We start from the raw sequence: 25,736 nt of genomic DNA, 5'->3' as shown, positions 1-25,736 counted from the left end.
TTCTTTCAGAGCGAACGTTTTTTTTTCAGGCCTAAATGGGTTAATATCCAGCATTTAAGACGATCCGTAGCCCTGATATGACCCCTTTATGCAGTGATGTAAACTTTGTAAAGTAACCAAGTACAGTATGTAGCCTATACTTAAGTACATTGAGGTATTTTGAGTTTTTGACTTTACTGGAGTATTTCAATACTTTTACTTCTACTCCACCAAATGGCAAATATTGTACTTTTACTACACTATAGTTATTCGAAAGGCGTAGTCACTAGTTACTTTGTAGATTTGGATTATTATTACATTATACTAGTATACAGTTTGGCAATTGACTACAAATTGACTACAAATGACTACATTTAATGTTGGTACTTTAGTTTTGATGCCAATACATTTGTACTTTCACAAGTACATTTTGAATACCGAACTTGTAATAACAAACTATTTTTCTACAATATAGGGTTTATAATAATATATTGATGCTTTTACTTAAGTACAAAAAATATATAATACTTCTTCCATCACTGCCTGGATGTGCTGTGGAGAAATAGTCTTCTCACACTGATCGGTAGTGACACAGTGGAGGAGCCGATCACATTAATGACCCTGACACGCACGCACGCACGCACGCACGCACACACACTGACACAGACACACAGAGAGAGAGAGAGAGAGAGAGAGAGAGAGAGAGAGAGAGAGAGATAGCCAGGAGCGATGGCACTATACTGCCAGCTCTAGTCATGTCTCAATTATTATATCATCTTATTTCAGTGTTCCCAGTGCGAACATAAAACACTACCTCTACTACTGCTGGAGCTGACCCTGGTCTTTCATCAGGGATTCTCACCATGATATGGTATGCATACAGTAATCCCACTGAGCAATCTTTTAGACGTCTAAAAAATGAAAGTTTTTTAGCAGTATAGGCTTAGATTAGACATTGAAACAACGTCTAATCTAATAAAACAACGTCGTTTCAACGTCTATATATAGACGGTCTACATTTAGACCTTGATTAGCCTGCAGGCTAATCAAGGTCTAAATGTAGACCGTCTATATATAGACGTTGAAACGACGTTGTTTTATTAGATTAGACGTTGTTTCAATGTCTAATCTAAGCCTATACTGCTAAAAAACTTTCATTTTTAGACTATTTTTACCCCAGTTTTTAGACAAATTTTTTAGCCATTTAGACGTCTATTAGACTACAACAATGCTCAGTGGGATAATTCACATGAAGAGATAGCCCTACAGGGTCTGTAACTCTGAGAGTGTACAAATGGAACCAAATGGACCCGTACACTCTCAGAGTTAAAGGGGTCTTTCCAAATAAAACGTTTGAGAACCACTAGTACTAGTTGGACTCCTAATGGTGTCCCAATAAATACGTGTCATACATATTCTGAACAAAAGCTGGAGCCTTATTGGCATTCAGTTCAGTATAGGTTGGGCATTATGATCAAAATGAGAACATTATAATGGTGTGTTAAAAAAAGAAAAGCAAACATTTGCCACGGACCACGTATGTATGGACATATTGATGATCCCTGTTCTCGGCATACCGTGTATTTACAAATAACAGCCCTTACTCAAATAGCCGCCCACTAATAACGGCTGCAGGTTCTGACATCATTTTGCATAATAACCGCCTCGTCCAAATAACCGCCCTCGTCCATATAACCGCCCATGGGCCGTTATTTGCAAACTTAGTCAGTCTCATTTATATTATTATACATACAGCATGTTGAGTTTGCAGATCTCCGCGCGCCACTCACCGTGGCCTCACAATAGCGCAACAGCAAAATGGGTATTCTCTTCAAGGACCCCATAGTTTCATAATCACGAGTCATTGATGACGCGTCAATGTTGTTGTCAGCTACTGGGAAGTCAAGAACTTCCACGGTAAAGGGAGTTAGAATGTCAAGGGGACGACACCGCATCGCCTGGTTGAGTCACCATTCTTAGGAAATGGGTCCGTATGATCAATCACATGTACATATCATGCTTTGCAATGAATGAGTTAACATGAGTTTAACTGACGCACGCACGCACGCACGCAAAATCTCGGCCACTCGTTCACTCCCACTCGATCACTCGGGGTCATTCCAGCTTGACCCGGAAATGGTTAAAGTTCCAATTGTTAATGTGCTCCATCGAGGAGGCGAGTGGAGCCGAGTGGGCTCTCCGAGACCGCATAGAGCGAGTGTACATCAGGTGCAGGCTCGGTGGGGTATTTTGTCTCCTCGCGGCGGATTTCCGCATCACTACATGTTTTTTTCCTTCTCTAGTGACATAAGTCCGCCTCGTCCACATGTGGCACAGAAAACACTGCTTACTAGCTGCCGGCCACTGCGGCTGAGTCGCTGACCCAACACACACATGCACGCACACACACACACACATTCAACTAAAAAGCTTTGCTGTTTGTTGAAGAGACACATTTTCGCTGAATTAATAGAGCTTCAGAATGATAAAGTAGCCTATTTATAGCCTACATATGTGAAAGTGAAAGGACCACAACAAGCCACTGGCTTTATTGCGTTGTGTGATATAAGCATAATAAAAGTAGGCTATATAAATTAGGCTATATTGTGCGCACCTCAAAAGCTATAGTTAATTTATCTCTGTGCATGATGCCTGAATGCACAGACTGCTATGAATGACGGTGACAAAAATGTAACTGAATATGTAAGTCAGAGAGACTACCTAATTCCTGTTATAGTGTCCGTTATTTGCAAAGACCGTCGGAGGAGGGACTGTCCGAGGAGGGGGGGTGATTTATACGAGCAAAAAGGAACGTGGGCTGCGGGCAGGTCAGGAATTCCCTTCACAATCATATAATATAAAAGTGTGCGCATCCTGGCGCTTATTCACTATTTCAGGAATAAATAGCCTTGTTGCACATGTTACCAAGTATACACATTGGCCTCGGTTACATGCACAAAATGATGAAGTCTATTCTGTAGACTGTACGGCTCTGGGTTCGGAGTTCCGGTGATCCAGCTGTGTGACACTGTATTGTTCCACCACTTTTGCTTTGGCAATGTAAACGTATGTTTTCCCATGCCAATAAAGCCCTTTGAATTGAATTGAATTGATACACGTCATAAGTGATCGCGGAATGTGCCGTCGCTTTGAAATGACAGCGTAGTACATTCCGATTCTAGAGACAAATCCACTCCACCACTATGTCCTCGCATCGAATCCTCTCCTCCTCGCTGGGGGCGGAGCTAAGGAGCGAGGGGAGTGAGCGAGTGTGAAAGTTGCGGTATTGGAATTTGGCTATAGAGTAGCTCCAGGCCACAGTCCATCCACTTCTCCACTATACTGCACCCTGCCAGCATAGAGTAGCTCCAGACCACAGTCCATCCACTTCTCCACTATACTCTACTCACCCTGCCAGCATAGAGTAGCTCCAGACCACAGTCCATCCACTTCTCCACTATACTCTACTCACCCTGCCAGCATAGAGTAGCTCCAGGCCACAGTCCATCCACTTCTCCACTATACTCTACTCACCCTGCCAGCATAGAGTAGCTCCAGGCCACAGTCCATCCACTTCTCCACTATACTCTACTCACCCTGCCAGCATAGAGTAGCTCCAGGCCACAGTCCATCCACTTCTCCACTATACTCTACTCACCCTGCCAGCATAGAGTAGCTCCAGGCCACAGTCCATCCACTTCTCCACTATACTCTACTCACCCTGCCAGCATAGAGTAGCTCCAGGCCAGAGCCTTAGAAAAAACAGAGTTCTGCAAACTCCGTTGACTTCATGGGGCCTGCGTAATGGCGGCATGTAGCGCTACTGGGGACGCCGATTAGGGACAGTTTGTGCGCCGGATGTTGACAGACTGCATGGCTCCGTCTTTTTGGCAAATCTAGAACTTCCTGTTTGAGAGCTAGCAAATTTAACAACTTTTTTACGTTATTTAATTACTTATTTTTACACAGAAACATAATGTGTGTCTTCACCATAACTGTAATGTAATAATAATACTAATAATGTAATGTAATAATTATTTAATTTACGACGCTTTATTCTGAAAGCAACCGGATGTCTTAAATTTGCTAGCTCTCAAACAGGAAGTTCTAGATTTGCCAAAAAGACGGAGCCATGCAGTCTGTCAACATCCGGCGCACAAACTGTCCCTAATCAGGCTCTCCATGAGAGCGCAGCTGTGCGCCCGAGCGCTTCCGGGATCACGTGACCGGGCTGTTCCGTGCCCCCTCAATAACGCAACTCTTCTATTATATGGCTCTGCTCCAGGCCACAGTCCATCCACTTATCCACTATACTCTACTCACCCTGCCAGCATAGAGTAGCTCCAGACCACAGTCCATCCACTTCTCCACTATACTCTACTCACCCTGCCAGCATAGAGTAGCTCCAGGCCACAGTCCATCCACTTCTCCACTATACTCTACTCACCCTGCCAGCATAGAGTAGCTCCAGGCCACAGTCCATCCACTTCTCCACTATACTCTACTCACCCTGCCAGCATAGAGTAGCTCCAGGCCACAGTCCATCCACTTCTCCACTATACTCTACTCACCCTGCCAGCATAGAGTAGCTCCAGGCCACAGTCCATCCACTTCTCCACTATACTCTACTCACCCTGCCAGCATACAGTAGCTCCAGGCCACAGTCCATCCACTTCTCCACTATACTAGTACTCACCCTGCCAGCATAGAGTAGCTCCAGGCCACAGTCCATCCACTTCTCCACTATACTCTACTCACCCTGCCAGCGTAAAGTAGCTCCAGACCACAGTCCATCCACTTCTCCACTATACTCTACTCACCCTGCCAGCGTAAAGTAGCTCCAGACCACAGTCCATCCACTTCTCCACTATACTCTACTCACCCTGCCAGCATAGAGTAGCTCCAGGCCACAGTCCATCCACTTCTCCACTATACTCTACTCACCCTGCCAGCATAGAGTAGCTCCAGACCACAGTCCATCCACTTCTCCACCTCCAGCCTCCTCTGCAGCTCCTTGCGGTTGTACTTGACTGTGACTCTGGCCTGTCTCCTGGGCAGGCTGAGGGTAGCGGGGTCCCTCATCCCGGGAGGGACGGGGACGGCTGGGAGGGACCCTCCTCCTCCTCCAGGGTGGTGGCCTGTACAGCAATGGTTAATATATTTAACTAAACTAAACATTTAAAAACATTTGCGTTAATTGAACTAAAAGAAAATCTAGAAAAGGAAAAAGAAAACTAACTGAAACTGTATTGTGTGTTTACAAAACCAACTAAAACTAACTGAAATTACAGAGAAAATGCCCTTAGTTTTTCAGGTTTTTTTTACATTATATTATATTAATAGCTTGATCTGTAACAGAATTTTTTTAATGCAATCTTTTCTTGAGTTTTTATTACACAATACTTACTCTGGCCCTTTTCAATCCTGCACCTGACTTATTTTTCAGGTGCAGGATTGAAAAGGGCTGGTAAAACTAAAACTAAAACTAAAACTAAAACTAAAACTAAACATCCAAAACTATTATAACGTTGGTAACTAAGTATATTTACTCAAGTAGGCCCGAGGCCGATTCTAAAAATCCTTCTAAATCCTGACATGAACGTTTTCTGAAAAACTTCAAATATTTACATAGCAGCATCAAATTATTGTAATTTTTGAATACTGTACATACTGTACAGAACCCCAGAATGGGTTCCCGGCCTGAAGGGGTAAAACACCAAAAGGGGTTCCCGCCCAGAATGGGTTTTGAGGTACTTTTAGTATTTCCAATTTCCAATATAATGTTTTAACTTTTACTACATCTCGGATCCACAGCATGTTGTACGTTTTACTCCACTGCATTTATTTGGAAACTTTAGTTACTAGTTACCGTGTAGATGTTTGATTTATTATTATTACAAAACATGCATTGACCACTTCATTTCGGCCGTGAGAAAATAGGCGATCTACAAGCTCACAATGTGTCCCATTGCGACGCGTTGTGAGCTTGTAGATCTGCTATTTGCAAAACATATTGGGGAAAAAAGTGGGAATATTTGGATGATTTTTTTTAAAAAACATTCTAACAACACAAATCTGGTATATATACGAGGCTCCCTGGCACATTTCCGTTCAGAGTTTCAGATGGGGCTTATAGGGACAGCTACATGTTTTACTAAAAATCATCTGAAGTGAGTGGTGCTGTACTGTACTGTACTGTACTGTACTGTACTGTACTGTACTGTACTGTACTGTACTGTACTGTACTGTACTGTACTGTACTGTACTGTACAAGCCCTCCTCCCAGGCCTCTGTGTGTCTGTGTGTTAGGCTGTGCAACAGTGACACTTGGTGGTGAACAAATGCTATAACGCTATTTTCGTGCTCGGACAGACAGACAGAGCTGGGTCCGAGTCCACTTCAATTCGCCATAGAGTAGCGCAAACATCACTCACTCTCTGCTGATTTCTGATCGTCTGCACCTTTGTTAAATTGACACGCACACGCACACATATACACACACACTCCTCTCACTCTCTGTCGCTCTAATTAATTAGTCTCATGTCTAGCAGCTGCGCATAGTTTCTGCCGGCGGATCCTGCCGGGAGCTGCCTATGCCATAAAAAGCATAGGTGAGTTCCAGGCTACTACTAAGGTGACCTCTTCTATTAAGGTGACCTCTTCTACTAAGGTGACCTCTTCTACTAAGGTGACCTCTTCTACTAAGGTGACCTCTTAGTGAACTGTAGAGTGACTGATGTTAGTCTGCCTCAAATGTCACTCTTCTTTTACCTGCGTTTTACTAACACTAACATTACAAAGATGACCAGAACATCCGGATGAACCTGTGTAGTTTATGGCTGCTCCAACAGTAGTGGCAACATTAACCCATTTTGGGCGAGAACCCCTTTTGGTGTTTTAAACATTGTGTTATAATTTACCTATTGAAAAATAGCAGATCTACAAGCTCATAGCTCATGTTGCAAAAACACAAGATGCCCAGAACAGACCTACAAGCAGACCTACAAGCTACGAGCTTGTAGGTCTGCTATTTTTGAAAAATCGTGAAAATATTTATTTCAGAAAACTGGAGGATTTAGAAGATTTTTTTTTAATTTTTGAGGTCAGGCCTAAATGGGTAAAAAAAACAAAAAAAACGGAATGTCAAAAATATTTTTTTGGAATGTTGCCACTACTGTTGGAGCAGCCATAAAGTACACTGGTTCATCCGGATGTTCTGGGCATCTTGTGTTTTTGCAACACTCAAACATTTTAACTTTTTCCACCACTGGGCCTGTGGCACAAATCGATGATCATAACAATCTCTAGATTGCAGTTATTTTGAGATGATAGCAGTAATTTGACAACATCAGATGTAATGGAAATATAGCAGATCATGCAGATCACAATTATATCACTTGTATCTTCTCTGTCATTTGGAAACCTCATCATGTCCAACACTGTTTTCACTGTTCAAATTCAACAAGAACAACAGTAGCAGATCTACAAGCTTGTATAGATCTATAGAGCAGTGGTTCTCAAAGAGGGGTCCGTGGACCCCCAGGGGTCCTTGAGGGAGTTCCAGGGGGTCCGCAGCTATGGTTTGGAACCAAATGGACCCTTATGGGTCCGTAACTCTGAGAGTGTACAGATGGAACCAAGATTTTACTATATAAATTGGGGGTCCCAGAGATATAGAAATGCCATTAAATGGGGGGTCCGTAGCCTAATGCATGTCAAACTGGGGGGTCCTTGAAATTAAACTGGTTGAGAATCACTGCTAGAGCCGTACAATAATCTTCTCTTATTGGGGGTCCCTGGTATTATCTTCAAATGGGGGGTCCGCGGGGCTAATTGGTGTCAATTTGGGGGTCCTTGACGTGAAAACGTTTGGGAACCGCACTGAGCATGTATGTGTGCTATACTTTTGATTCCTTTGTGTGACGTTGTGGTGTGTTCAAGTAGGACGTTAATTTTTACTGGGAAATTAAAAAACACAAACTATTTTGAATATGGAGATATAAGAGGTCTCTGCCCGGCAGCTACAATAATTATGTTATTTGTCTGCCCTGTGCAGGTGTTATTTACAAAGCCCAAAACACACACACACGCACGCACACGCGCAGCTGTAAACTTTCACTTTCAGTTGTGTCAGGGGGTCTTTTCTGGGAAATCATGGTCTCATCTGCTGTAAACCACGTGCTACAATTACAATTTACAATTTAGGCATTTAGCAGACGCTCTTTGATCCAGACACTACAGACACTACAGATCTACACGCATCATACAGAGTTACACTTACAGACCTGTCACCTTTCTGTCTGTCTCACAACGCGTCACAATGCGTTGTGAGCTTGTCGATCTGCTGTTTTCAAAACATCTTGAAGTGGGAATATTTGGAAGATTTTTTAAACATGATGGGGCTTATAGGTCCATATCATGACAACAACATATTTGACAACCACTGGTAAAAATAATAATAATAATAATATAAGGTGAATCAAGCCCAAATAAGCAAGTAGGCCTACACTTTAGAAACGAGACCCCCAAAAAGGCAACCCGTAGCCTATACCTATACTATTTTACAAGAAAAATAAGCCTAAATTGTCGCTTATAGCCTAATAAGCGGACACTGATAACCGTCCTATACTAAACGTGCCTTTGATTGAATACTTTAACAGTAAAAAAGCACATGCAGGCAAAAGTATACAATTCAATACAAGGACCGCTTAAAGCCTATATATATGGCTTGTTTCCATTGGGGTACCCTTCTTCATATTCAACTCATTTGTCTTACCGTTGAGGCTCCTGTTGGGACTGGGAGAGTGCAGCTTGTTCACTCGTCTCCCCACCCGGTTCGCTGACATGATGATCGACCGCTCACTTTAGTTATGGTTTTGGAAAACGCGCCCGATCTAATATATATTCTATATTATAATAATTGATAGCCTACAGTGCTATAGGAAGAGACCCAGACCTTCAGTAATTGGCTATAACATGGTAATAGTATGTCATCCTAAAACCGTAACGGAGAGAAAATAACGTTAGAAGACCTACACACGGAATGAATGGGTGGCAGCGTGTGCTCTGTGTGCATGTGTGTGAGGCTGAGAGAGAGAGAGAGAGAGAGAGAGAGAGAGAGAGTGAGAGAGAGAGTAGGGGGCTAGTCTAGCCCACAGCTGTTTCACAAACATAGGATCGGGACCCTTTTTTGCGTCACGGACCCGTTTTTTATGGGTCGCGATAAATGGCCCGTTTACAAAATAGAAATAAAATGAAATAAATACAAATAACACTGTAGATAGATAGATAGACAGACAGACAGACAGACAGACAGACAGACAGACAGACAGACAGACAGACAGACAGACAGACAGACAGACAGACAGACAGACAGACAGACAGACAGACAGACAGACAGATAGATAGATAGATAGATAGATAGATAGATAGATAGATAGATAGATAGATAGATAGATAGATAGATAGATAGATAGATAGATAGATAGATAGATAGATAGAGGCAGTGCAACAGTGCCATCTTCTGGTGACAACATATCAGCACAACAAAACATTATACAGGCCTACTGTAGACAACATCAATTCGTTCATTCATTATTGCTGTATAAACTCAACCCATCATTTATCACATTGGGGCCAGAAGCCATGCAGGAGGATGTAGTAGGCCTATGTCAAATTAAAAAAAAAAGTTATACCTTATGGTTGATAAGTCTAAATTAGAAGCTTGATATAGGCTATTAAAGCAACAAATACAAATTATTGTTATTATTGAGGGTTGAAACACTCTAAGACGGTTGGAGACCACCTGATGACCTCTCTTCCAGGCCAAGGCTTCATCCATTGGGAATGGATTACATTCACATCTTCAATGTATTTACAAACTGAACTCCCTGTGCAACCAGTGACCTCCAGGGAAGTCAACCGAGGAAGGTCGGTGACGCTGGAGAGACAGCTGACCTCCAGGAAAGACTGGCAGGGCAACAGGGGTTAGCAACCTCTGTTGCAGCACTCGCAACTAGAGGGCACCACGCACGCTACAGACCGTACAAATGAGCAATACCCCCAGAGTCTCCCGAGTCCCGAGAGGAGGGGAGGAAGATAGACTCGATAGGACAGATTCAACGACAACAATACGACAGTGACACAGACGCAGAGAAGGCTCCATTGACTCAAATACACCAGAGTAAGGCCAAGTGTGGACAAGGACGGATACATGCACACCGCACAGACGAACAGTCTGGTGAGACGTAGGAGGACACTAGGCAGGAGGCAAAACCATAGTCCTAGAGACCTCTATGACCTCTGACCAGCTCAGTGGCCTTGTGGTTAGAGTGTCCGCCCTGAAACTGGGAGGTTGGGGTTTGATCCCCGGCCGGGTCATACCAAAGACTGTAAAAATGGGACCCAATGCCTCCCTGCTTGACACTCAGCATCAAAGGGTTGGATTGGGGGGTCAAATCTACTAATCAAATGATTCCCGAGCGCGGCACGGCTGCAGCTCACCGCTCCTTGACTGCGGCTCACCGCTCCAAGAGATGGGTCAAATGCGGAGAACAAATTTCACTGCGGTAACGTGTGTGACAAATCGTACGACTTTGACGACTTTGACCTCTCAGTGCCTGCAGTCCCCCAAGAACACACAAGGCAGAGAGAGCTTCCTGTTCGTTCTGGCAGGAGAGAAAGGACAGTGGGCAGGTCCGTGGGGGGGGGGGTCCTGGGCGTGGCGGTCACTGGGGTGTGGTCAGCACTGGTTTGCTGCACCTGGCCGGCAGGCTTCTCACTTCCCTGTTGGCCAGGTGTGGCCCTCTCTCCCGGTGCTGGCTGCACCTCGGTGGTGGCTGCGTGCAGGGTGCCCCTCTGTGGACTTGTCTATAGCTGGAAGCCTGGGGGAGAGGGGCAGTGACTTGGCCAATCAATGCTGACCCGCCAACTGGAGAGTGTTGGTGTTGGTTGAGGGTTGAAACACTCTAAGAAGGTTGTTGGAGACCACCTGATGACCTCTCTTCCAGGCCTATAGGCTTCATCCATTACGGATGGATTATACATTCGCATCTTCGATGTATTTACAAACTTATAGTTTCACAAGATAGTATTACCCCGGCCTGGGCCGTGGCTCAGCGGTCCAGGCACCTTGGCTGGCAACCCAGCCTGGCAGTGTGCCGCAGGCTCGACTCCCAATCCCGACGGCCCTCACTGCATGTCACCCCTCCATCTCTCTCCCTATTTCCTGTCAGCCTATACTGTCTGTCCCTCCATATAAAATAAAGGTGAAAGCCACAAAAAAAACATTAAAAAAATATATAGTATTACCCAAAGTGTTAATGTAACACTTCTCTGTTTACACCTTTATTTGTATTGTCTTGTTCCACTTCTGCTTTGGCAATGTATGTAAACATACGTTTTCTCATGACAACGCTCCTTTGAATTGAAATTGAGAGAAAGAGACACACACACACACACACACACACACACACACACACACACACACACACACACACACACACACACACACACACACACACACACACACACACACACACATTATGATTAATTCCTGTTCTGTTCTTTGACTATAATAGAAGTGTATATTTGTACGTCTCTAAATGTTTTGATGAATTGAACATGGTGGACCCTCTTGTAAACAAGTGTAATGCTTAATTGGGTCGTCCACTCACAGTTAACAGTCTTTGTATTGAGTTTGTGCTTGAAATGTACTGTAATTCTGCAAACTGTTAATGTAACGAAGACTCTGACTAGGACTTTGGGCTATATGATATATGACATGTTTAGTATGACAATCCCTATATTTGGGCCCGAGCCGACCTAGTGCTGATATCGATAGATATGGTAGAACCATATATGGATAGAACCATATATGGATAGATCTAACTGGCTTAGTCATCGTGACAAGCCTGGTTGGAGAATATATAGAGGGTCGGCTTCAGGGAGAAGGCAGAAGTCAAAGCATCCTGGTTTAAGTTCTAACCGGGCACCACTGCACGGGTCCTAAGCTAAGTAATCAGCAATACAGCCTTGAGCTATTTTATATGGTCCTTCTTGAGTACGGATTAGGGCTTACCGCAGTAACGGGATGCTGAAGTCTTCCAGACACATACGAACCAAGGTATCTGGCTTTACAACCCATATACCTTGAATAGCTTCTATGACTCAGTGGCAAGATTCTAACCAGATGGTAACCCAGTTGCTGCCAGAGCCTGAACACTCTGGCAGTCCTGGCTGCTCCGCAGGTGAGCAGCAGCGTCTCGAAGCTGTGAGACCGCCCAGTTGCTGCCAGAGCCTGATAGCTCTGGCGGTCCTGGCTGCTCCGTTAGGTGTACAGCAGCGTCTCGAAGCTGTGAGACCGCCCAGTTGCTGCCAGAGCCTGATAGCTCTGGCGGTCCTGGCTGCTCCGTTAGGTGAGCAGCAGCGTCTCGAAGCTGTGAGACCGCCCTGTTGCCACCAGAGCACGAACGCTCTGGTGGTCCTGGCTGCTCCTTAGGTGAGCAGCAGCGTCTCGAAGCTGTGAGACCCACCCTGTTACCAGAATCTGGATGCCAGAATCTCGGAGCCGTGAGACCTCCCCGGCCCTTAGAGTCAGAGAGCACTGGTGATGTGCAGGTAAGAGAGAGCACTGGTGATGTGCAGAGCACTGGTGATGTGCAGGAAAGAGAGAGCACTGGTGATGTGCAGAGCACTGGTGATGTACAGGAGAGAGAGCAACCATTGACAGGGAACGCCCTTAATGGGTGGCATGTGATTTGATCTTGAGGTTTTTATGACCCACCGTAACATCAAAGGAAGAAAGCGCAAAGCTTGGACGCCCTCAATGGGGTGGCTTGAATGGCTGACGTTTGCTGTTCAAGCCTCAGTATGCTTGTATTGGGGTGGCCTGAGGGGTCTACTGTTCAAGCCTTCTTGATATGGTACAGATTTCCATGGGAAATCTGGGGGTGGCAATGAGTGTAACGAAGGCTTTCACCTAGAGCTTCGGGTGGATATCATGAGAGATCTTCAAGTTTTGCACGGGGTGGCTGTATCTTCCGAGGTATCTTCTGCCGTACAGCCAAACCAAGTCAATAATATTGAGGGAGCATTGATCGCCAAATAGCTTGGATTGTGAGCATACACAGATCGTCAGCAGACTAATGGAGAGAGATTAACATCTTCGAGAGCCTCCCTTGCTGGACAACTACCAGGCCTGGCCTGTTAGAACCTAGCTGAAAGAAAGGACAATTGTCTGAGTCTTCTGGATGCGGTATAGATTTCAACGTGAAATCTGGGGTGGCTGTAACGAAGACTCTGACTAGGACGTTGGGCTATATGATATATGACATGTTTAGTATGACAATCCCTATATTTGGGCCCGAGCCGACCTAGTGCTGATATCGATAGATATGGTAGAACCATATATGGATAGAACCATATATGGATAGATCTAACTGGCTTAGTCATCGTGACAAGCCTGGTTGGAGAATATATAGAGGGTCGGCTTCAGGGAGAAGGCAGAAGTCAAAGCATCCTGGTTTAAGTTCTAACCGGACACCACTGCGGGGGTCCTAAGCTAAGTAATCAGCAATACAGCCTTGAGCTATTTTATAGTTAATAAATATTTCAATCAATCAAAAACACACACACACACACACACACACACACACACACACACACACACACACACACACACACCCGCACACGCACGCACACACACACACACACACACACACACACACACACACACACACACACACACACACACACACACACACACACACACACACACACACGCACACACACAGTCACACTCACACACACACACACACACACACACACACACACACACACACTACACACAATGAGTGGAGGAGGCGTGTCCTCAGCACCTCATCAGGTAATTCCGGTCTGTTTGGTTTCCCAGTCAGAGAATGATCTACACAAAAGAGTCCTGAAGGAGGAAGTGTTTCTATTCTCCACTAACTCACTGATCTGAAAACGACGCGACGCTCGACGGGTTCAACTCTCAACAACAACAACCAAACCGACATTGTTTTAGATTAAGTTTATTTGCGTGTCCATCAACCATGTTAAGGAGTGTGGTGTTGGTGTGTGTGCTTCTGCTCCTCGCTCTGAGCCATGGATCAGCCCAGGTAGGAACTAGAACTAACTACACAACAACGAACAAACACAACACACACTTCATTTATATGTGAATTATCATCTCTGAGTTATACTCAATCCTTTTCTTATAGTTGTCATTGTTGTGTTTCATGTTTCTGCTGCTGTATTGTGGCTGTTTAAACATCTAGGTTCCAAACGGTGCTAGTCTTATTATATCAGTGGACCCCCAAGTTGACACTTATATTAGCCCCGCGGACCTATTTGAAAAGATAATGGCAGGGACCCCCCCATAAGAGAAGATTTTTACGGCTCTAGCAGTGATTATCATTTCTCAACCCGTTTAATTTAGTTTATTTATTTATTTGACAGAGACGATGCTCATTAATCAACATGCCAGAGTTAGCCATAAGCTAATTTACATCTGTATACAGACCAATGCATTTGACATGCGTTTGTCTATACGGACGGACCCCCATTTAATGGCATTTATATCTCTGGGGCCCCCAATTTATATTGTAAAAAAACAATGTTAATGTAACTCTGAGAGTGTACAAATTGGTTCAATTTGTAGTTTTGTTAGTACACTGGTTCCATTTGGTTCCAAACTGTAGCTGACTTCTTAAGTTGACATTGGGTCCAATCAATGTGCAGAGAAGCCCTGAAACATGACAGTCATGACGCAATTTCACTCCGTTTTGCGGTCCCTGCTACATTTACATGGATAAAGTCTACATACACGTTCAGATTTCTAACATAAAGTTCTCACCCCTGTGGCCACGGATGTTAGGATTGTCTACGGGTGGGCATTAACTCCCGTGCATTCCGTATTGTTCGATAAAAAAGCATTTTTATCCGATCGCCGGCCAATTTATCAGTTTATTCGCCGTATACCTTCAACTACGCGCCCATATCGGCCGGGAGATGTATTGTACTCTGATTTACATGATAACCTTTTGAGGAAATGGCCACCGATCGGATTAAAATGCTGTTTTATTGAACAATACGGAATGCACGGGTACTTCTACTCGCCCGAGCACAACTGTAACATCCGTGGCTCTGGTGGGTCATGACTTTATATTTATAATCTGAACGTTTATGTAGACTTTATACGTCGTAAATGTAGCGAGGTGCGCAAAACGGGGTGAAGTTCCGCCATGACAAGGACGAGCGTCATGTGAACCATTATATCCTATATTATGTAGGATGGGCTGTGTTGTTAACCTTGGATCAAGACTATCATAGATCTATTTGATCTTTTCTGACTTCTGCTTTCGGATCATTATGTCATTATCATTATTTGTATTATGTATGCAAATGATGTCAACATCGAAGTTACCTTTTATATGGTCTATAAACTGTCTGTTATTATTATTGTTATTGTTATTATTGTTATTATTATTATTCTTCTCCTCCACTAGTCTGAGTGTGTATGATGCAGGGCGTTGTGATGTATTGTTATGCTAATACAATGGAATCGGATTTAATTGCATACAGTGGTGGTGGAAGTAATCAGGTGTTTTTACTTGAGTAATAGTAGAACTACTCTTGTCAGCTGAGCTACGTGAGTAAATGAGCCTATTAAGTATGATTCTACAAATGCCTTCTAAATCCTGACAGTTTTCTGGAAAAAAAACTGTTTCTATGTTCAGTCAGTCAGTCTCAAACATTTTCATGTCAAGCACCACTCAAAAATATATATATGTAATTGGCCGCCGACCCCCAACTGAAAATATGTTGTTCCAGGGACCCCCCCAGAAGCAAATATCTGAGTTAAAAACGTTGAATTCTGAAATAATATATATTCAAAGATTTGTGCCACATTTTCATGATTTTTCAAAAAATAGCAGATCTACAAGCTCATAGCCGCACTATGAGCTTGTAGATCTGCTATTTTTCAATAGCTAAAGTATAACATAATGCTTACAACACCAAAAGGGGTTCCCGTCCTGAATGGGTTAAGAATTTTACAGGTAAAGAAATTTGGCATCAACATATACTGTACAATGAATATGCCTACTTTCAGGACCAAAGTAAAAGAAGCATGGTAACTCATTCATGCTTATTTAAGTAAATCACTCTTGATTAGGATATCTTGAATATATTGTAATGCATACTTGTCAGTATAGACTATATGGGTAAATCAAATGTAGTTGGTTACTTTCAGTAGTGGAAACAAAAGTATACATTTACTCAAATTGACTTGAACAAATGTAGCCTACTTCAAAACGCATAATATCTCTATTCTATTCTAATATTTTTTTGTGTGTGTGAATAGTACAATAGTACAATGAATAATATTTGAATAATATTTGCCTCTGAGGTGTAGTGGAGTTTGAGTGAGTAGTTTCAACTTACTGAAATACGCAGACTAGAGACTACACCAGCTTTTTCATGTCAAGGACCCCTAAAATGATGCTCATTAGCCTGCGGACCCCCATTTGGAGAATGTATGCCAAGGACCCCCATGAGAGAAGATTTTTACGGCTCTAGCAGTGATTTTCAACCATTTTCATTTCAAGGGCCCCCACGCGGTTTGACCTGAATTAGGCTACGGTCCTCTATTTAAAGAGGGGGTCCCCTCATTTAGCTGGGGACCCCCTTGAACTCTCTCAAGGACCCTTAGGGGTCCCCGGACCCCACTTTGGGAACCACTGGACTACACAATGTTTTATTTTTTTCCTTTTTCCAAGTACATCCATTAGTAGTGGGACCTGTCGCAATGTTTACATCATCGACTGGGATAATCAAAGAAATTGCTAAATTGTCATTCCATGTTGTTCATACATTTTCAAATACTTTCCAAAAAATAGCAGAAATAGCTGATCTACAAGTCTACGGCGCGAAGCGACGCGTTGTTACCTTGTAGATCGGCTATTTTCACTAGTTTGGGTCCCGGGGCAAATATTCCATACTAGAAGGCTTTCTTACCTTTATTTGTAGTTATGTCCCGTTATGTCGGGTGTTATTTTGTGCATTATTGGCTATTTCCCCTACCATAAGCCCTCAACGAATTGCATTGAATTGAATGGGGCATTGGGGTGTTGTGCTAATTCGCTTATTTCCATCGCTCAAAAATCTTTTTTTTGTATATATCCTTTCTTCATAATGTAAATGGTATCCCAAGCGGCACACTTTACTACTTATTTTGATGGAAATAAGCAAATTAGCACAACAACCCAACCCCCATTGAGGGCTTATGGTAGGGGAAATAGCCAATAATGCACTTTTGCACAACATAACACCTGGACCTCTTTGGTAGGGGATGTAACAACTACAAATAAAGGTAAGAAAGCCTTCTAGTATGGAATTCTCCTTTAACTTCTGTTTTGGGTCATGTGCTGAAAAGTTTTGGGAACGACTGAATTGTAGACTAACCGTCCCCACCCCTGTCCCCTCCCTCCCTCCCTCCCCAGGTGTGCCAGTGGGACCTCTCAGCAGACCAGGGTCTGGACCCCAGGTCCCTGGACTCGGGGGCTCGTTTCCTGGCCTTCGACGCCACCCGCGCCGCCGCCAACGACAGCGACGTGACCGCCGCCTGTCAGCGGGCCTGCTGCGCAGACCCCCAGTGTGACCTCGCCCTGATCGGGACCCCCCAGGTCAGTCCGACATCTCACCATCGTGGTGATGACACATTACTGTTTTTTTTTTAACCCATTTAGGCCTGTCGTCGAAAAAAAAAAAAAAAAAGTCTTCTAAATTCTAACAGTTTTCTGAAATACCTCATGTTTCTGTATCAGTGGTGCTCAATATTTCATGTCAAGGACCCCAAAAATTATATGTAATTGGCCGCCGACCCCCATCTGAAAATATGTTGTTCCAGGGACCCCCCCAGAAGCAAATATTTGAGTTAAAAACGCTCTGAAAGACTTGTGCCACATTTTCACAATTTATCAAAAATAGCACAACTACAAGCTCGTAGCACTCGGTGCCGCACTATGAGCTTGTAGATCTGCTATTTTTCAATAGCGAAAGCATAACATAATGCTTAAAACACCAAAAGGGGTTCCCGCACAGAATGGGTTAATTTATTTAAATTTAGTATCATTGTATATTTTATTTATTACTTTATATTCAATATTATTGTCTCCACCAGGCTGAAGGCATGGAGAGAGTATGGTTTGCACTCCGTCCATGTACGTCTGTCACTAGCTAATCTCTAAGTTTTGCAAAACACATTTCTTTACTTACGTAACTATTTTGTCATATGATACTAATGTGAGTGTGACTCATGATCTAAGTGTGTTTCTGACATTGAACATTTAACTACAATTTACATATCGGTTTGCCTTTTTTGCATTTGTAAACCACGATTACTCATGGCAGACACGCAAAATAACCTCAATATACAAATGCATGACTAATCCAAAATCTACCGTGGCACGAAAACAGGCTGTAATGAATATTTATATACTTTTAAAATAGTGGAAATGGCAGACCATGATTTTTGAAAATATCACATTTGTTTAACATGGAAGAAATGGTTATGGTGAAGAAATGGCGATGATCTAGAATAGATAGGCTTGCGGTGCGACGTGTTGTGAGCTTGTAGATAGGATAGTATTTTCGGTTATTCATTTTAGATAAAACTAGCAATAGAAAACATGCGTAGAAGCATCTTTTCATAAACATGGAGTGGTCTCGGATGTAATAAAAGCGAAGGTTAAAACCTCCACTGGTTGGCTGTATGTGGAACAGCAGCAACATAATGGTAACTTTTTGATAACTTTTGGGGTCCTTGACATGCAATAGTTTGAGCACCACTGATACAGAAACACAGGTTTTTCAGAAATCTGTCAGGATTAGAAGACATTTGTAGAATCTGGTCTCAGGTCTTAATCTTAATGGGTACATGGACACGTTTTTTATGAAGAAATGGCGATGATCTAAAAAAATAACATGACAATTGTGACCTGCTCCCCCACAGGACGATGGCACCCCGCAGTGTGTGCTGGTGGGGGGCTGTAGCGGAGACCACTGTGTCCTCCAGCCCGACACACAGTTCCAGACTTACCGCAGAGCACTGCAGGACAACCATGTCCGCCCCGAGTCCCAGAGTGACGCCCTTGTGCCCCCCTCCGAGTCCCAGAGTGACGCCCTTGTGCCCCCCTCAGAGTCCCAGAGTGACGCCCTCGTGCCCCCCTCCGAGTCCCCGAGTGACAACGATGTCCCCAAATCCCAGGGTGACGGAGACGAGAAGAACGCCACCGCCAACACAGGTAGGTCGGCTTCTGTTCTGTCAAAGTCATACGATTTGTCAAACATGTTACCGCAGTGAAATTTGTTTTGTTTTTTGCATTTGACCCATCTCTTGGAGCGATGAGCCACAGCGTGCACCGCGCTCGGGAATCATTTGATTAGTTGGTTTGACCTCTTCAATCCAACCCAATTTTATGTTGGACATTGAGGGACATTAAGAGGTTCAGTTTTTTAAAAATATAACCGCAGCTTATCCGCCTGATCGATAAGATTATCAATACAAATGTATTTTGCCAATTTACAATAAATGTATTTTTTTTATTAACCAAAACAATTCGTCATAGACTAACATCTAAAATGTTCCATTATCTAAGCTGAAATGGAACCAAATGGACCTCCTCATAAGGGTCCATTTGGTCCCATCTGTTCCCTTCCAGACCTGTAAGGGTCCATTTGGTCCCATCTGCTCACTTCCAGACCTGTAAGGTTCCATTTGGTCCCATCTGTTCCCTTCCAGACCTGTAAAGGTCCATTCGGTTCCATTTGTACACCTTAGAGTTAAATGAACACACAGCATTTTACAGTGCAGAATGTCTTGCCGAACCAGTTTTGTTAAGAAGTGAATGCATTGTTTTTTTCTTCCATGCATGGCTGGAAAAACATGTTGTCGCTACACTGTCTGGTGGTGGTTACAGTGAGTAACCCGATGCTAATGCTAAACTAACTTTGAATTATTTATTATATAGACTGCTGTATAATTTAGAACCAGTGGTTCTCACAATGTGGTCCTTTGGCTGGGACCCCCAGGGGGTCCTTGGGGGTGTGCTCCAGGGGGTCCCAAGCAAAACCGGTGAATATCACATTAAAAATCAGCTCAACCACAAATTATACCATTTAGGCCTGACCTCAACATTTTAAATAAATCTTCTAAATCCTCCAGTTTTCTGAAATAAATATTTTCATGATTTTTCAAAAATAGCAGACCTACAAGCTTGTAGCGCGCCACTCGGTGGCGCGCTATGAGCTTGTAGATCTGCTATTTTTCAATAGCTAAATTATAACAATGTTTAAAACACAAAGGGGTTCCCGTCCAGAATGGGTTAAGCTCCCTAACTTCAAAAGGATATGGGAGTTAGTGGCAGCATATCTGGAAGCAGATTCTACAAATGGGTAGAGACGCTCCCTAGATACCCTAAATTAAAACCTCCCATATCATAGTGAAAAGTTCATGTTCACCCCCAAGGCACTCGCAAGGCAAAATAATATTACCATGTAATTTAGTTTTTTGTATTTTTTTCTTGTAATGTCACTTATTTTACTTTTACACTTAAAAATGAAGTAAGTGCTGCAACTCCGTGTGGGGATTCCCGGGGGGGGGGGGGGGGGGTCCAGACTCACAGGAACACACCCAGGGTGCCGGCCCGATTCCGGCGAGCCGCCCCGCGTCCGAAACGGTTGAGAAATGACAGTTACAACCATGCTGTTTTCGTGCTCAGACGCACCCACACACCCACACACATAGTCATTTAAGGAAGTGGTTACACCACTTAAAAATGAACGGAGAGAAAATGAACATGTCTTATAATATGAAACAAATTGCCTGTAAATGACCTTATAATGGCAATAAACAAGTTTAAAAAAAATCAGCTCAACCACTTGCTTTAAAGCAATCTAGTTCTGGGACTTTTTGACAAATACTAGCGTAACATAGCAGATCTACAAGCGGACAGTGTGTTGCGATGTGACACTCTGTGAGCTTGTAGATCATCTAGCCCAGTCGGGGACCCATTTATTTATTTATTTTTGTTCAAGATGAAAAATCAGGCGACCAAAATTCCCAATATTGTCTTTACTTGCATATAAGCACAGAGAAGTCCTAATTCACCCTTGTGAGTTGTGGTTGTAAAAAGGCATAAGTAGAAAAACACAAATACATTTTAACCCCTTTTGGTGTTTTAAGGATTATGTTATACTTTAGCTATTAAAACATAGCAGATCTACAAGCTCGTAGCGTGCCACCGAGTGGCGCGCTACGAGCTTGTAGGTCTGCTATTTTTTGAAAAATCGTGAAAATGTGCCTCAAATCAAAAAAGAAATGTCACGAACATATTTTCCAGTGCATACGGAAGGCCTTCTGTTGACGGATTTGGAAGAGATTTTGAAGGTCTGGTTCCAAAAATGAACCAGTATTTTAATGTGTAAAATCCATGATATTTACATTGGAATGAATGTGTCCAAGTGGGAAGTAGCTAAAGGTGAATTGGCAGGAAACATTGCCCAGAGTGGTTAGAAAGTGGTTGAGCGAGGTGTTTGTCCTCAGCAGCAAGGTGTGACCCAGGACAAAGGAATGACATTCTGATGTTTATTTTTCTTCCTGGTGACACAGCAGGCCTGTCACAATTATTACATAATCACCCGATAACAATTATTTGAGGAAATCGCAATTATTCTGGTAATTTTAGGCATTTGAATAATGGTAATTATAATAACTCGTCGCAGCGCGACACGCTGTAAGCTGGTAGATCGGCTATTTTCAGCAAGTGTAAAATTACGATGGAATCGCGGCTCGCCAAAATACTTTTTAGGTGACTAAATCAACTGTATATGTAGTCGACTGAAACTAGACTGACACTAAAACATTCCAGGTGACTCAAACTAAATTAACTATTCAAGAGACTATGACTAGAACTAAAATCTAAATTTGCTGTTAAAAGCAACACTGCGTCAGACTTTGGAGCTCTATAGTACAGTTGTGACTTGTGATATTGTAGTTTTCCATTCATGTGTCCTTTCCCCACCCGGCCCTGATGGAATGTCCACTCAGTCCTCCAAAACAACAGCGCTGACTAATGGCGACAGCGCTGACGGATGGGCATTAGGCTCTATCTCGGCTGAAGTGCACACGCTCCATATTGGACACGTCATTTAAAGTCAACACATAAGCAACAACCAGATAAGATAGCCATACATGTCATCCTGTGTCAATACGTTGCTGTACTTTACATCCAATGAATCCAAATCAATATTGACCAATGGTATCGTCTAGGTTAGATTTAGTATAGAATCAACAAGCGATCAGGCAAGATCTAAAGGTATATTTCCTTTACAAACGTGTGTGTGTGTGTGTGTGTGTGTCTGTGTAAACATGTTAGACTGGTCAGGCAGGGTTGTTTACACATTAACATTATGGAAACTTCCATGGCCTCTTCTTCCTGCTGACTAATACAGAACACTACGTCTGTCTGTCAGTCACACTGGTTCCCAAACAATTTTGTTATTTATCACGCACACACATGGCATTAGACGTTTGCCTGGGACCCTGGAACTATTGAAAAAAGCAGATCTACAAGCTACGAGTATTTTCACTACTAGAGGCTATATTCACTACTTCTGAAACATTTGTTTTCTGATTGTTGGAATTTCTTAGATTTTTCTTTGATTTCTTATAAAATACAGAACAAGAGAAAATTGAATTTGGCTTTTGTGCCTTCATTGATAGTTACAGTGATTACAGACAGAGAGGGAGAGAGAGAGAGAAGGGGAGAGACATGCAGCAAAGGTCATCATGAACGGGACTCGAACACGCGACACGCTGTCAGGCCAGAGCCTATATGTGGCATGCGCCTGGACCGCTAGGCCAGTGGGCGCCCCAGATTTTCCCATTTGATATAATAATAATACATTTAAAAACAATGTGTCTGTCTGTCTCTGTTCCCTCAGATCGTTGCCGTGCACCAATGAAGGTGGGCGTGTGCCGCGCCGCCTTCCCCAAGTTCTACTACGACGTGGCCAATCAGAGCTGCCGTGAGTTCGTCTACGGAGGCTGCGGAGCCAATGGGAACAACTTTGAATCCCGGGAGGAGTGCGAGGCCGCCTGCAGCGGAGTCACGGGTACGCACGCACGCACGCACGCACACACACATTTTTCTTTAATGTATTAAAAGGGTCTTACAATTACAATATAGGCATTTAACAGACGCTCTTAATCAAGAGAGATTTATAGTAACTTAACCATATAGACCTGAGGTTTCTAAAAAAATACACCTTCTAATCTAAATCCTGACCTAAGTTTTCTGAAAAACTAAAAAAAACAACATTATGTTGCTATGTACTATACATAACAACACCACCCCTAAACATGTACTATACATAACAACACCCCTAAACATGGGTTTTGCTGCGTTCACACGGGCAGATAAGAAAGATGCAAAGCTACACAGTGTATTTGTAGCTTTTGCAGCAGCTACAAACGTCAGATGCATCTTTGCATCTTCATGTCGCTGGCTTCCATTGGCAATGCATGGTAGACTGTAGCTTTGCGTCTTAGAGTCTTGCAAGGTAAAAAACTAAAGTGGGTTCCTGTCCTTAATGAGTTAAAAGTCCTCAACTAGGGATGTCGGGGGTTAACCGGTTAGCCGACCGTTAAGAAATATCCGAGTACTTACGGTTAATTTGCATAATAATAAATGCGTGTTCTGATCTTAAATCCCTTTTATTTTAGATGGTTTTTAGTAATAGTACAACATAAACATTACAGAGACTGTAGTTGTCACTGTACAATACTCTAAAAAAAGAAATCAACAACCGTTAATTAACCGGATAATACCATCGGCTACCCGGCTGGAAAATTAACCGTTACCGACATCCCTATCCTCAACACAGCACATTGTTGTATTTCACATTGTTGTATTTCTCCCGATAGGTATGGGATGTTATGCTGTCTAGGTATGGGATGTTATTCTGTCGTTACAATCATCCATTGCAACGTGTGCCGTTTGTCAAAACACGACTCTGGTGGGACTCGAACCCACAACCTTTGAATTGCTGCAGCCTTTACTAGAAGTCCAATGCGCTATCCATTGCGCCACAGAGCCACCTGTTGATATTGGCTGCCAGTTGGCCCTATGAATGCACCACACACACACGCACGCGCACACACGCGCACAGATGTCACTTCCGTGTACAAGCACAAAGCTAAGCTGTCGAATGCCTTTGTGTCGACGAGGCGTGTAATTCTAGCAGAACACACACACACACACCACCCCCCCAAGAGCTGGCCCTAAATAGTGCCATTACTCATGGCTCAACCACTGTGTGTGTGTGTGTGTGTGTGTGTGTGTGTCGCTTGTATTACTATACTATAGGCCGAAATGTCCCCACAAGTATAGTATAATATTGTGATGAACTATTTTCCTGGTTCTCACAAGACAATATTGTTGTTGTATGTAAACACTATGTTTAGAGTTAGATGTATGTAAACACTATGTTTAGGGTTAGATGTATGTAAACACTATGTTTAGAGTTAGATGTATGTAAACACTATGTTTAGAGTTAGATGTATGTAAACACTATGTTTAGGGTTAGATGTATGTAAACACTATGTTTAGAGTTAGATGTATGTAAACACTATGTTTAGAGTTAGATGTATGTAAACACTGTTTAGAGTTAGATGTATGTAAACACTATGTTTAGGGTTAGATGTATGTAAACACTATGTTTAGAGTTAGATGTATGTAAACACTAGTTAGGAACAGATTCAGGTTAGCATTGGACATTTAGAGGTTAGTTTTAAGGGTTGGGTTTGGAGTATTTGTTCTGATTTATACTTGGGTGTCATGAGCCGCAATTAGCAGATCCACAAGCACGCAACACGCCACGTTGCGGTGCACGTTGCCCATGTAGAGCTGCTATATTCAGGTTAAATTCTTTTCAGATTAAAATGGCAAAGACATGGTAAAAAATGACAGCCGTCCTCTCGAGTATAGGGGTGTGTGTGTGTGTGTGTGTGTGTGTGTGTGTGTGTGTGTGTGTGTGTGTGTGTGTGTGTGTGTGTGTGTGTGTGTGTGTGTGTGTGTGTGTGTGTGTGTGTGTGTGTGTGGGTGTGGGTGTGGGTGTGGGGGGGGGCACACCTGTATGGTTTCATATTTCAGGTGTCAGGTGACGTGGAGCTCTGCACCAAAACAATAACACACTCCACCTGTGCTGGAACAAGTACTCTCATGTAATACTTAAGAGTAAATTACAAGTACAAGTATCAATACAGCGGTGTAGAGAAGATGCTCCTGTTTGAGTCCTCTATTAAAAATGTTCCCCGAGTACAGAGTTCAAGGTTGTACTTTATGGTTACATGTTGTGTACAGGACAGGTACATAAGAGTACAACTTAGTTTTGTTTTGGCTTCCTTACAGACAATGCAGCAGCATAGATAGCGTAACATTCAAACAACAAAAACACAACAGAACAAGCACAGAAAACAAGAATAAAGAGTGCTCTACAGCACTGAGCTTGTAGATCTTCTATTTTTAGCTAAAGTATAACATAATGATTTAAACGCCGAAAGAGGTTCCCGTCCAGAATGGAATAAAGGAACATTTTGTCTTTTTTTCCCTCCATATAACTCCATAAACTCACTAAATGCGACGGTGTGATTTCCGTCACCGATGACATCA

At 43.1% G+C, this 25,736-nt stretch overlaps 2 protein-coding genes across 2 annotated transcripts in view; one reads left to right on the top strand and one right to left on the bottom strand.

Moving 5' to 3' along the window:
* The window catches only part of LOC306932990 (protein phosphatase 1 regulatory subunit 14A-like), a gene marked incomplete at its 5' end in the record, with an annotated part of 13,161 nt that extends 4,336 nt beyond the window's left edge, over positions 1 to 8,825 (bottom strand). Inside the window, 2 exons of the mRNA XM_079514959.1 lie at positions 4,924 to 5,117; positions 8,756 to 8,825. Coding sequence (XP_079371085.1) covers positions 4,924 to 5,117; positions 8,756 to 8,825 — 264 coding nt within the window. The remainder of the gene's footprint in view (positions 1 to 4,923; positions 5,118 to 8,755) is intronic.
* Positions 8,826 to 13,870: 5,045 nt separating this feature from the next.
* Positions 13,871 to 25,736, top strand: part of LOC306931820 (uncharacterized protein) — a 36,818-nt gene continuing 24,952 nt past the window's right edge. Inside the window, exons 1-4 of the mRNA XM_079513434.1 lie at positions 13,871 to 14,120; positions 17,505 to 17,687; positions 19,016 to 19,307; positions 23,008 to 23,178. Coding sequence (XP_079369560.1) covers positions 14,055 to 14,120; positions 17,505 to 17,687; positions 19,016 to 19,307; positions 23,008 to 23,178 — 712 coding nt within the window. The 5' untranslated portion in view covers positions 13,871 to 14,054. The remainder of the gene's footprint in view (positions 14,121 to 17,504; positions 17,688 to 19,015; positions 19,308 to 23,007; positions 23,179 to 25,736) is intronic.

The sequence above is a fragment of the Electrona antarctica genome, assembly GCF_951216825.1.
Source record: "Electrona antarctica genome assembly, chromosome: 11".
Lineage (NCBI taxonomy): Eukaryota > Metazoa > Chordata > Actinopteri > Myctophiformes > Myctophidae > Electrona > Electrona antarctica.
The sequence above is the reverse complement of the archived record's forward strand: the minus strand, read 5'-3'. Positions and strand labels throughout refer to the sequence as shown.